This window comes from Pholis gunnellus (genome assembly GCF_910591455.1).
Source record: "Pholis gunnellus genome assembly, chromosome: 9".
Lineage (NCBI taxonomy): Eukaryota > Metazoa > Chordata > Actinopteri > Perciformes > Pholidae > Pholis > Pholis gunnellus.
The window spans coordinates 13,707,712-13,720,346 of NC_136535.1; the positions used below are offsets into that span (position 1 = coordinate 13,707,712).

A 12,635-nucleotide genomic window follows, 5' to 3' on the forward strand; every position below is an offset into this window, starting at 1 on the left:
CAGAGCAAAGCAAAATGTTTATATATTGGTGTGAATAAACATAGAAGACCTTTGTCATTTCACTATTTTACACGTACAGTGTGATATCATCCCGGTGGCATTAAACTAATGTTAATATTTATGATCCAAAAAAAGAAACCTCTGTATAATGTAATGCCGTCTAGTCTAGCAGCCCTGCAATAATTACTACCTTTGCACAAATCATGACGTTCAACTTTTGTTGAGACTGCGTCTGCATGACGAGCTGCCTCAACACCACCATAATAGTTTGACGTTGCTGCATGAATCGGATTGAATTTGTAGCCAAACTTATTTAAAACTCCCCACGGTATTATAGTTTAGACGTTTATCCTCTACTTCCTGCCATTTTTTTGAGTTGTGACTTCAGTTTGACAAGCTTGTGCAGAGACACACACACACACACACACACACAATCTACCAAAAGCACACGCTGAACCCACTAAAACAAATACATTCAAATAACACGCAGAGGTGAGCCACTGCTTTTGCTGAACACCCGAGCTCTGAACCCCTTTGGTCCACTCTCCTGTGCTCCCCCCCTGCCCTCTCCACTTCCAAAGATTTATGACCATATAACATAACAATGCACACAGACACCATAGTCAATCTGTGTGTGTGTATGCGTCTGTGTGTGTGTGTGTGTGTGGTGTGTGTAGTGGAGGGGGCCAGGCAGCAGGAGATGGATGGCTGGTGTGTGAGCTGCCGGCAGACAGCAGACAGGCCAGCCCGAGGAATCCTCCAGGGAGTATGGAACTCCCATTCGCTGTCTGTCTGCCCTGCAGCTAAACACAAACGTGCGTGTGTGCATGCGTGCACACACACACACAAGCACACACAAAGTTGTTTTACTACCGCTGCCTCTGGCTAGCAATCTTTGGGACATTTTACAACCATTCCCACCCTTGCCTTTATAACAAGAGTGGTAGAGAAGGACTCGACTAACTAAAAGGAAATTAAGAACCGGATGAATAATTCAGGCAACTTAGGAAGCACAGTGAGATGCAGTCTTCAAAAAAATTTCAACAGTGTGTCGGTACTAATGAATTATGGAAACTTTGTTTTCACGCTGCATTTCTTTGCACTACTTTCAAAAAAGCTACAAAAGCCTGCCTGCGTGTGTGTGCGTGTGTGCGTGTGTGTGCGTGTGTGTGTGTGTGTGCGTGTGTGTGTGTGTGCGTGTGTTATTATGCAGACCATGAGTGCAGTTCACGCCGAGTACAGACTAGACACAGTCAACGTGGGCCGGTCTCCTGGTTGTTGAATAATGGATCAGAGACGGACTCCCGCTCAGCCTAATGCAGTCTGATCTGATGTGACTGTGATCTCCGCTGACTGGTGCAGACCACAGAGAGCTGACAGCCCGCTCTATAGGCCGCTCGACCACACAGCAAACCCGAGAGACAGACAACACAGCTCCGCCAATGCACACGAGACCATCGGGGCACCTTCTTTTTCTTTTTCTTTTTTTTTTAATCAAAGCGCAGGCCTTCACGTGTTATGAACTAGCCTGTTTGGTAGGCAGCCTTGACGCTCACACACCTCCAGAACGTCGGGTGTTTTAGTGTCCATTCCTATTGAGCTGTTACAGCCCTGTAATGAATCCTGTCGCTCGTCTGGCCTGGCTCGGATTCCTCCTCCACATACCAGGGAGATGCCAGGGGCCACACAGACGCCAGAGGAGCCTTCCTAAATCACAGCCTTGTTACGCTGATGAATGTGTGGGTCCTGTTCTGTGATCTAGGCTATCTGCCTCTGTGTGTGTGCGCGCCTCTGCTTCCCTGGATGTTTTCTTTGTGTGTGCGTGTCTGTCTGTCCTGCCTCCTGTGTGCTTGCTAGCTAAGTGGGTATGCTTGAAAATGAGATTACAGATGAACGTGTAGGGTAAAGGGAAATTAGCATACGCAGGTAGCACTTCCTCTACACTGGGTGGGCTACACTCCTCCTCCTGTGGCAACTATAACAGGCCGACCGTCAACTCCACCGAGAGTTGACAATTTTCTATCCAGTCTACTCCATTCATGCATAATTCATACCACCATCAATAATTCACCATGGTGACATTACCAATAATAACACAACAATACTTTGTTTTCGCTGTGTGGTTTAAAAATGTGTTGCCTTGGTAACAGAGATGAAACAAATATTCCCAGGAGGAGCGATGGGAACACAGGAACAGGACAGAATTCCCTCCTGATCCCACTTAGTAGTGTTGTCACACTCTCTTTCTTTCTCTCCCTCCTGCTCTGCCTCCCTCTCTCTCTCTCCATCTCTCTCTCAGACACACACACATACACACACACACATACATACACACACACATATACACACACACACACACACACACGGACCACACTTTCTGCACGCATAAAAAAAACTAGGTCAGATAATACAAACTCCTGAGGGGTTTTCTGTTTTGTCTCTTTAGGATTTCAGGGAAACTAATGGAGAGACTATTTTTGGGAGCCAAGCCCGCATCTACTGCGCCGTCTACTCCTCCCCTGCTTTCTCAGTAAATAATCACGGCAACATTTATGAAGAGGAGAAGAGACACAGAGAGAAACACCGAGGCAAACCATGATTGTCAAAGCGGGGATATATGTATGCGTGGCTGTGTGTGTTGGTGCGTGTCTGTGAATATCTGATTTTCTCACCTCTGGTGTGCTCTTCTTGAACTCGCGGCTCAGGTCGATTAGTTTCTTCCTGGACTGTTCGCTCTCGTCCTGTCTGTTGGCAAGCTGTGTGGCTGTGGCGTCTAGTTCTTTCTGCAAACACAAAAACACACAAATGTTTTAGTCGCCTAAGAAGAGAGCGACACAGTTTGTCATACTTATTATTATCAGCATCATTGTTATAATTCGAAACACAAAGACAGGAGCTGTTTTCTGACGACACAGCGGAGTCCTTGACTCATCTGGCGTTGCTGTAGGCTACCCGTCCTGCCTCAGCAGAGAGCAGAACCACAACAACAATGTCCCGCCAAAGAAAACCCGTCTACACCGATGGTTCGATCCTCTAACGGCGCAAGCAGGATTTTTTTTCTTTTTCATTCCGCCTGTCAGTCAATCAGCTGCCACTGTGTCGGGTATGACAGCTACTGTAGCAATAGACCACTACTACTCTGTACACAGTGCAAAACAATTATCGACTGTCTGCACCAGACACCCCCCCCCCCCCCCACCCCCCACCCCCCCAAAATAACAACAGCACAATTATCAGCAACAGCAGTGTTGTCAAGACTGAGGCAGGATCCGCCTTGATCCACATCCATTTTGCATTGTTATTAATAGCCATTTATGGGACTTGTTCCAGATGATGGGCCAAGTGCTGACATTAACAAGACGTTCAGGCCTTGTAAAGATTGTATCTCTCTCTGCTGAGTGTGTGAGAGTTGCTGGATTATGTTTCTGTTGGATTCTTGCCTCCTGTCGCGCTCACTCCTTCTCCCCCCCCCCCCCACCACCGTTATTTTTCCGTACTCTCTACAGATCGTGCACTCGCTCATTCAACCAGCAGTACCTTCTCCTCCGTTTAAATCTCTCTTCTCCCTTTAGTCCGCCTCCCCCTTTTTTTTTCCCCTCCTGCCCCCTCCCATCCACCCCCTGTGAGGCCGCCCACCCCTGAGAGTGATTAAACGCTGCTGAAGGGCCGTTATGCTAACTAACACACTAATCATTTAATACACACATTACCACAGGGGCCCTTGTGGCTCAGTCTGCTGACAAGGTCCCAAAACACACTCACGCACACATGCCCACCTCCCCTCATCGCCCACGCCCCTCCCAAACACACACACACACACACAAGAAAACACAACCCTCTAAAGAAATCGTGTGATCAAGTACTAATTAGGAGATTTCTCCCCCCCCCCCCCCACCATCAGCATTAAAATTAATTCCCTGACCGGCCTTGATCTCGTTTTATCCACAAACCATAGAGAAATAGAACAAATGTTGGTCGACTGTCCCCTGCAATGGATTTTGCACAGTAGCACAGGACGTTTGGAGGAAATAAAAAGGCTCACTTGCTTCCATGCCATCTTGCTCTAGCTGCCCATGGAGCAGTTGATGTAGCAGCCTGTCTGCCCGTGGCCATGGAGCAGCTGCACTATCTGTTAGTGAATCCGAGCGTGCGCAGAAGCTTGTGCATCGCTTGATGAGAGGAGGAACCTTATAAATTTTAATCATGTTAAATTAATTGTCAAAAAAGGAATGCTCTAGTTCACGAATAGAGGTGTAATTATTATATTGGTAAAGATTAGCTACAGGAACAAGACTATGAGGCCCAATTGGTTCAAGATACTAACACCAAACTGTGCAGACATTAATCACAATTTGATGTATTAGGCCTCGAGGCTAATCATCTTAAATCATTTAATAACTCACTGGAACACGGCCTGATCAGATTTAGGTATATCCTAAAAGCAAAGAGATAATGGCGTCAATCATTCAGGCTGCACCATTAAACACTAGCAATTCCTGTTATATAATATAGAATATAATTTGTACATAAATTGAATTACTATAGAAGTAAAAAAAAAAAACAAGAGTGGCCGATTAGTACAGGTTATCAATGAGAGTGCGTGTGACGGGACTCAATTAAGTGCATCAATTTGAAGAATAGAGCTTGAGAAAGTTAATTAAACCTAAATATTTAAAAAATGAAGTTTGGTTTGTCTGTTCACGTTCTAGTTGTTTTAATGAGGGAACGAAATGTACAGCTCATGTTGCTTATTGAGTAGAAATATAATCTTTATTTAATTGACCAGATTGCTCTTTGATGTGCAAATTTCAGCTACATTCCTTGTTAATAAGTTCTCCAAACGTCAAGAAAGAAACTAAACATCTATTCAAATGAATTGATTAGTGTGCTCCGTTTCAGAGGCAAACTGAACTAGCCACAGTCCTCCACTAGGGTTACGCTTCGGGAGGTCATGTGCCAATCCTTGACGCCCTTGATTATGTCCAATCCCTTTCCAAAACCCTGCACATATCCCAATGTGTTACCAAATCTCGCCCCCCCCCCCAAAAAAAAATCCGCACTGCTAAGCTAAATAAACACATCACACATGAAAGAGGATTGATTTAATGCCAAGTGGGCAAGTCATTATGGGCATGGTCTCAGTTTAAAAAGAATAAAATAAAAAAAGACCCCTCAGACACAGTCAGGTGTTGACTATGCAGCAAAGGCTCACATCAGCAGACTCGGGCAGACTTTACACTCATCTTGCTGATCGAGCGTAACATCCCAACGCTGCCCGTCCCTTATTCACACACACATCACATCTTACTGACCATTAGGGGACCGATTCTATTCCCATTTTAAGCAACATATAAGCATGAGAGGTTGTCATCTTTAAGTACCTTCGGTGAAATACTGAACAAATATGTTCTGGGTTTATGCTTTGCTGAAAGCTGTTTTTGCAGAACGTTGGTTCTTAGCCAAATACAACTGGCCTGACCTGTGGTCAGTTTACACGTTACGAAGATGCAGACTCAAGCTAGAAAACACACAGCCGACGTCCTTTTGCTCCTTATACCTTTGTTCGTTGTATCAACCAACCATAAAATGGCACGTTTGAGTTTGTTTTGTATAAAAACAGACTTGAACTTACAAAGTGTTGACACAGGGGTTTTCCTGTGCAATTTGTTTTTCCAATACTGACTCAGTTTCCTCTAAAAATGGTTTTAGGACATTTACATGGGACAGCAGGCGCAACAGAAGGTGATATTCTCCGGCATATAACAATGTATGGGAGTTCAGTCGCACGCTTAAACCCGGTTGATATTTACTCCGATATGAGATCGGAGAATGTCAATATGGAGAACCTGCTTGAATACTTTGCAGTGAAGACTGTCGGTGCCCAATCGGTCCAGACACCGGATCCTTAGTAGAACCCACAACGCAGTTTCTATTACGCCCGGGACTAAAGATAGCAGGTAGCTAGATTAATAGATCTCTAAATAAAAAGATGAACGGAAAGGTAACATCTGTGACTGTCCATCTAAAGCCATGACAGTGAACACAAACTGCAACATTGTGAGTATGTGCAGACTAAGTATAGCTAAAAAAGGATTCGAGCCGTAGCATGTTTCAGTTTGAACAAAGAGGTCAGCAGAGCGAACACAGCAAGTTAAATATTGGGAAACTGTTTTAGAATCAAACTAAAAAAAAAATACATATCCAGACGTCCCTATTTAGGGAGATGCTCTGCCAGCTACATGGCATTTGCATGAGATTTATTTAACTACATTTCCATTCATTCCAGTCATTCATTACAGGGTTTATTTTTTTAATGTAAAAAGCAGCATCCAGCATCAACCCTTAAAATGCAGCTCCTCTGTTAGCTCCATCAAGCTCCAAAATGTTTGAGTGGGAATACTGTTAACTTTAGCTGCTCTACGGGGCCCTGCCATCTGGCATACCACTGGGATATTCTTTCCATCATGTTTCACATCAATGATCGACATCATGCTTGTTTGATAAACCTTACAAATTAACATGTTTGACAAGAAGCCCAGAAATGAAGAAAAGGGAGTTACGGGAGTCCATATATTTCACAATGCATGACTAATGTAAAGGAGAGGACATCATTAATGGCAAAGTGCAAATACCAGCACTTGTGTTGATGCTCCAACGGCTGCAGAGCACCAAACAGCATGCATGAAGAACTGTCCTCTGTGCTCAGGCCTTCAGGCTCGGCCTCCGAGGTCAACACTCTCCGGCTCTCCTTGGCCTGACTTTGAAGGGTTTTACTTTTTCAGATCTGAAAAAGTGTTTAATTTACTGGTGAATTAATTCGTTTAACCATCTCAAGCACTATTTTTCTAAAAATCTGACCATGGTTGGTTAGGGCCGCACTGTCTAGTTTAGCAGAGGATGGAATATGGAGTGTGTGCATGGGAGCGTTAAGTGGGCTGTAATGTCTGTGTGATGGCTGTAACAGCCCTGCTTGGCTTGGCTGGACTGGCCCCACAGCAGCAGTCCCTGTCCTGGTTCATTTGGTCGTCTGGTCAGCTGTAAAGACGATTGGAACAGATTGCCAACACTCCCTAGAGAGACTTCAACACCGACTTGGCCAAGAAGCCTCCCGCACACTGCTCCACACACGCGTGTGCTCTCACATGAATGCACACACGGGCCGCTGCAGTAACTTGGGGAGCCCAGTCTTTCCACATTCTTTTGAACTCCGTTTCAAAAGAGGAAGTCTGCTCACATGTTCGCCCAGCGAAAATTTGGCACGGTGAGCTATGTTCGCAGCTACGAAGGGGAGGTCGGGCCAAATGGAAACGACTATCTCTGCGTCCGACAACTGTGGAAATAATACTAATCACGGATAACAGTCACGGGTAAACAAATCCCACTACCACTGGCCATCAGACCCACGGTGTATTTACGCGTGTTCATCTCTCCTAATGAAATCCCTTCCACTCGTCTGCAGGCGGAGAGAGGCCTTCTATCTCGCTAATTCGCTCTAATTACTCTAATGAGCCACAGGTGATGATACAGTGAGACTGATTAATTAAATGGAAGGCACCAATCAGGCATGTCTGATTATGCCAATCATATCGACTACCGGCTAAATGAGATAACCGGAGACAGACACACTGTAATTGAGGTATCAAAACTTCACGGGATTCCTTACGCCCTCACGCTCCGACGATGTCGAGACAGATAGGCTGCTGGAATGACAACAAAGTTATTGTTATGTACACAGTATGAAGTCAATCCGCAGCTGCCGTCACGGTGACCAGGAGTGCACACAAGAGGAGGGAGAGAACACCACACATGGATTTGCTTCAGATCTCGCCCTCTGCGGAATAATTGGGGCTGTAACTGCTAGAAACCCTTTCGTTTACACCTAGTTTTGCAGCCACACATGCCAAGCAGTCTGCCACTACTCCTTCAGTCCAAACATAATGTAGGTTAACTGCTCCACATTCGGCGCATGTTTTACACATTAAATCTAATGGAGTACCACAGAGAGAGAGACAAAAACACATTCACTTCTTCTCAGGAACACCAACACCGTATTTCTCACAGAAACAGGATAATGTTTCACAATAAAACTTTTCTGCGTGCATTAAAAAAAGTGATTTTCTTTTTAATGACAACATGACACAGATGTTTCAGAGATGGAAGTTTTCTGTCCCGCCAGTGCAGCCGCTAATCTTTCCCTTTCATCTCCGACATGTCTGAGGCTGTTATGTGGTTGTGATAGTAAACAGTAAAAGGCGTCTGGAGAGATGTCTTATCTGAAATCTACGTGGCCTACCTCTGAAACCCCCCCCCCTCTTCTTCTTCTTCTCCCCTCGCAGCATGTCACCTCCTATGTGGCTGACTGTTTTGTATGCCGAAACCCACTGTGTGGGGGTGGAGTCGTGGGGTCGGGCGGCTCAGTCAGGAGCGACAGCCACGCTTTGCTACAACGACACGGTACATGATCACAGATCACAGGCACGCCCCCTCAAAACACAGCGCAGTAGCAGCGCAGATAAGAGACTACAATCCCGGCTGCCTGTCTGCCTCCCTACCTTTGACATCGCGATTGCAGGGTACAGAACTTTAAAATGGGCCAGCAGATGCTTTTTTTTTTTTCACACAAACCACACAGGTTTTGGAGACGCGAGTCATATCCTCCTGAATCTCCGTATTTTTTTGCTTTTTCCTCTCGCCCACTGGAGGCAAAGCCACAAAGTTTCGTTAACCGCAAGCTAAGACAATAGTTTCACTGCGACAACTGAGGTCGAAACACTTTTGTGTGTGTGTATGCGTGCGCAACTGTGTGTGGATCTATGTTTGTGTGCCGAGCAGGTTGGGGGCGGGGGTCAGCCCACCACTCTCCACAGTCCAACAAGACGCTCGTGGTCCCTGAGCGTTTTGTTCCTTTTTTTGAACACAGATCCATATCTACCAACAGCACAGGAGCTGTCAAGACTCACCTCACTGACGCTGACGCAAGCCTGGATCAAAAACAGGCTTTTTACACCACAGCCTCGTTTGTATTGATCCGTGTTTCTCTGCTGAGAGACCGGTTTGTTGTTTTATCTCCCCAACATCCAAGCCTCAACTCTCCTGAAGCCCACTGAGAGCGAGTCATTATTTTTGCCCGACCTATTGTCTGACAAGGGGTTTCAGAGGCCAGGCCTAAGCCTAAATACAAATATAATGAGACTAAGATGGTTTCTGGCGAGGAGGCAGTGCAGCTCACTTGGTCTCATTTTGCAGAGTTCGAATTTAGCTGGAGGCCTGTGTCACGCAGGGTGAGTGGTTGAGAGGGTGCGATGGGAGGAGAGGGGTTTGGCGATGTGCTGGTGTAATGCAGTGGTGAAAGGGCAAGATTTTTCATCCCTGCATTTACAGGGTGGAACGGCTAGGATATTGAGATCTGAGATAGGATCAGAGGGTAGTGAGCTGTTTCAGCTCCGATAAAGGCCACGCATTACAAACAGAGCACAGATAGAGAGAGAGAGAGAGAGAAAGAAAGAGAGAGAACCAGGGAAAGAAGGAGAGAGTATCACACCTCTCATCCCTGAATTAATGCCTCCATTCTGCTAGGAAGCCATTCTGTGCCAGTGAGAGGAGATTGGGGAGGGGATGAGTGCACAGATACGGGACTAAAAAATGGAAACTGCGATCATGGAGAGGGGCGATAGGGATTAATCAAGTCTGGAAGAAGAGTGGGGCTCTCCAGGCCCTGTAGCACAGACACAAGCCTGGGTCCCAAGGACTCTGGCGAGCAATTGACATCGCCGTTACTGGCTCATATGACATCCAATGCACACGCAAGTAACCGTGGGTGGATAATGACAGGGTCCCAGGTGCAGCCTAAAGCAATGCTGTAGACATCCACACATCATCCTACACTCGTATGCCAGCTACAGTCTTTGACTCTCAATAATGGAGCCGTGTTCAAAGTTGCCCCAATTTAGTTTAGATTTGATCTGCTCTCAATTCGAATCTGATTCGCTGTAATTCACTTAGATTTCCATTTAAGGACTACAAGCGGCTTCATGCTATTGGCACAGTGACAGGACGGTGAAAAAGGGGGTCTGACTCTGCATCACTCGCATGCATGTGCCTCTGGTACATTAAGTCCCCGCTCTGCATGATGCCCTTTTCCACATTTTAATTTAGCCTCATCTATCTGCTGTATCCAGTAATTTTCTAGACGCCTGATGATGACACATCAGCAGGCGTTGTGCCACAGCCTATAAAAGCAGCATGTTGACTTCTACGCATTAATCAAACGCATGTATGAAAATGCCCCATTAGGTTAGATATAGCTAGGCCCTTTTAATGTGTCCAACACATGCTGTCACTATTTTTGTAGCACGGCCTCGCCGTCTGACTGAGTTTGACACCCATGGTCTATACGATCAACGTCAACAGAGCGTGTCCCGGGGCTAAGTCTTACTCAGCCTTTATGAGTAAGAGTATTTTCTGCTCTGCTTGCAGGACTTTTTGAGCGGAAGAGGCAGAGAAACACGGCGAGAAAAGAGAGAATGAGCATAGCTAATCCTTACAGTAATGACAGAATAATTAGCTTGCATTAGGCTATGTAATGGCTTGTAATTATATCATTTATTCTGCGTTGAGAGAATGTGATAGAAAGCCTGCACAGCGAGCGGAGAGGAATTGAGCTAAGTGGGAAGTAGGATGGAGCATGTGTAAGGGCTCAGGCTCTTTCTATTGATTGATCCCAACATCAAACGAACCACTGGAGTAATGGGAGGAGTGAAGGACAGCTAAAAGCTATTTGGAGCCTCCGCTGCATAAAAGACTTGACCTGTTCCACGCAGCCTACATATCAAAACCATCAAACAGCAATCAATAGACCAGAGCGGTCAACTCAACAAACCGTCACCCTACTAAAACATCAAAAAACACCCCGGCCCAAGCGTCAGATGATAGGCTACACTCAGCTTATCCATTACCATCAGATAAAGAGGAGATAAAACACAGAGCCTAATCCTTTCATGTGTCGTGACAGCCACAGCAGCCTCCGAGGCATTCCTTCAGTCTGGCTCTCAAATAGTTTTATGGCGGAAGGCAGCCATTCAGTCAGCCAGCCAGCCAAGTCAGGGTCTGTTCTGGTCTGTTTGTCTTATTTCACAGTTTACACGCTGTTTTATAGGTAGTTATTATGGTCACCATGGTGATGCCATACGTTTTTATGGTCTTTTTGGTCTGAGGGCAGAGAGTGTAATAAACGAAGAAAAAAAAATAAAACACACACACACACACACACGTGAAAACAAAGACTCACAAAACACGCTCCTGCTGTGGAAAGGTCTCCTGTCCCTCCCTTCCTCCCTCACTCTTTATCAGTCTCACCAAATGCCTATCTTCCTACTCTGTGCTTCATGTGAAACACGGACAGGCTAACGTACAATTGTCCTCTCTCTCTTTCCACATCTGGAGCTGATCAGAGGGCCTCCTGGAAGTTGAGGCCTCTGGGCCTATTAATAACCATACCGCTGAACTCCGGGTCAGACAGCAGTCAGCGGATGAGCCTGTGTCTACTAAACACATATTCCCTTCCCCCCTTCCCTCCTTCCCTCAACAACTCTCACTTTTTTTTTAAATGAAACGGCAGGCTACAGAGTTTAATTAACACTATACATCCAGTTTAACGCTTTGAAAATGACAGACTCAAGCAGGAGCTCACAATTTATTCACAAAGACTAAAGTCTGAAACGTCTGGCCTCGCATTTGTTCATCCTTTAAAAATAAAACAAATACATAAGTATGGAGGAAACAGCTTGGGCATATTGTGAGATCATTTTCTCCCTTCTTGAGTTGTTTTTCTTTCCACGTCCAAACAAGTTCAAGTTCAAGGAGCCTAGACAGATGGTAAAGTCCTCATCCGTTAGCTCTAAAAGGTTAGCCTAGTCAGACAGCCCAGGTCACACCGACCTGACCCCTGAACCCTGGCTCCAGTCTGACAGCTGCCGAGGTCAAATGTCAGGCAAAGGTTACGGTATCGTCTGAGGACATCCAATGAATTTAACAGATACAGGACTGTCACGTTTCTTTAGAGAATTGACCATGTTTTGGTAGACACTGACCAGTCCTACGTTCAGCAATCTTGCATCAGGCAAACACACATCTAATCTGATCCCCAATACGATTTAACATAGTAAATCTAGCAATACAATAGTTTGGGTTCAATACACCTAAATAAGAAAGACGGTCTTTCCTTAAATGATTACACCTCAGTGAGTACACTTCCTCCACTCAGTTCCTCTGACCGGGCAAAGTTCGCCAACCTACCAGGTAAAACTAAAGAATATCTTACTGAACGCAGAGAACAGTTTGTTGAGCATAAACCAACTGCGTCCGACTGCACACACCTGTGAATACAGGGTAGTTGAATCATCATAATCGGTGGTAGTTTTCTGCTGAGCCCAGCCGGCAGTCTGTGTTATTTTTAGAGGGCTGACACAGAAGCAGGCCGTCCATTTACTCTGTGAGCTGGCAGCCGAAACCATCACAGCTCTGGTGGTTTTAAAACTACCAAAATGGGAACGAGCTCAACATAAACACTGCAAAGGTGTGGACACTTACGGAAACAAAGTCAGCTCAGATTCAGAGCCATTACGATTCCAGTACTT

At 45.6% G+C, this 12,635-nt stretch overlaps 1 protein-coding gene across 3 annotated transcripts in view; it reads right to left on the minus strand.

Annotated features, from left to right (window-relative positions):
* The window catches only part of cux1b (cut-like homeobox 1b), a 55,000-nt gene that overhangs the window by 35,045 nt on the left and 7,320 nt on the right, over positions 1 to 12,635 (minus strand). For all 3 annotated transcript variants that reach the window (XM_079166280.1, XM_079166279.1, XM_079166278.1), the window contains exon 2: positions 2,673 to 2,783. In XM_079166280.1, the coding sequence (XP_079022406.1) occupies positions 2,673 to 2,783 (111 nt within the window). The remainder of the gene's footprint in view (positions 1 to 2,672; positions 2,784 to 12,635) is intronic.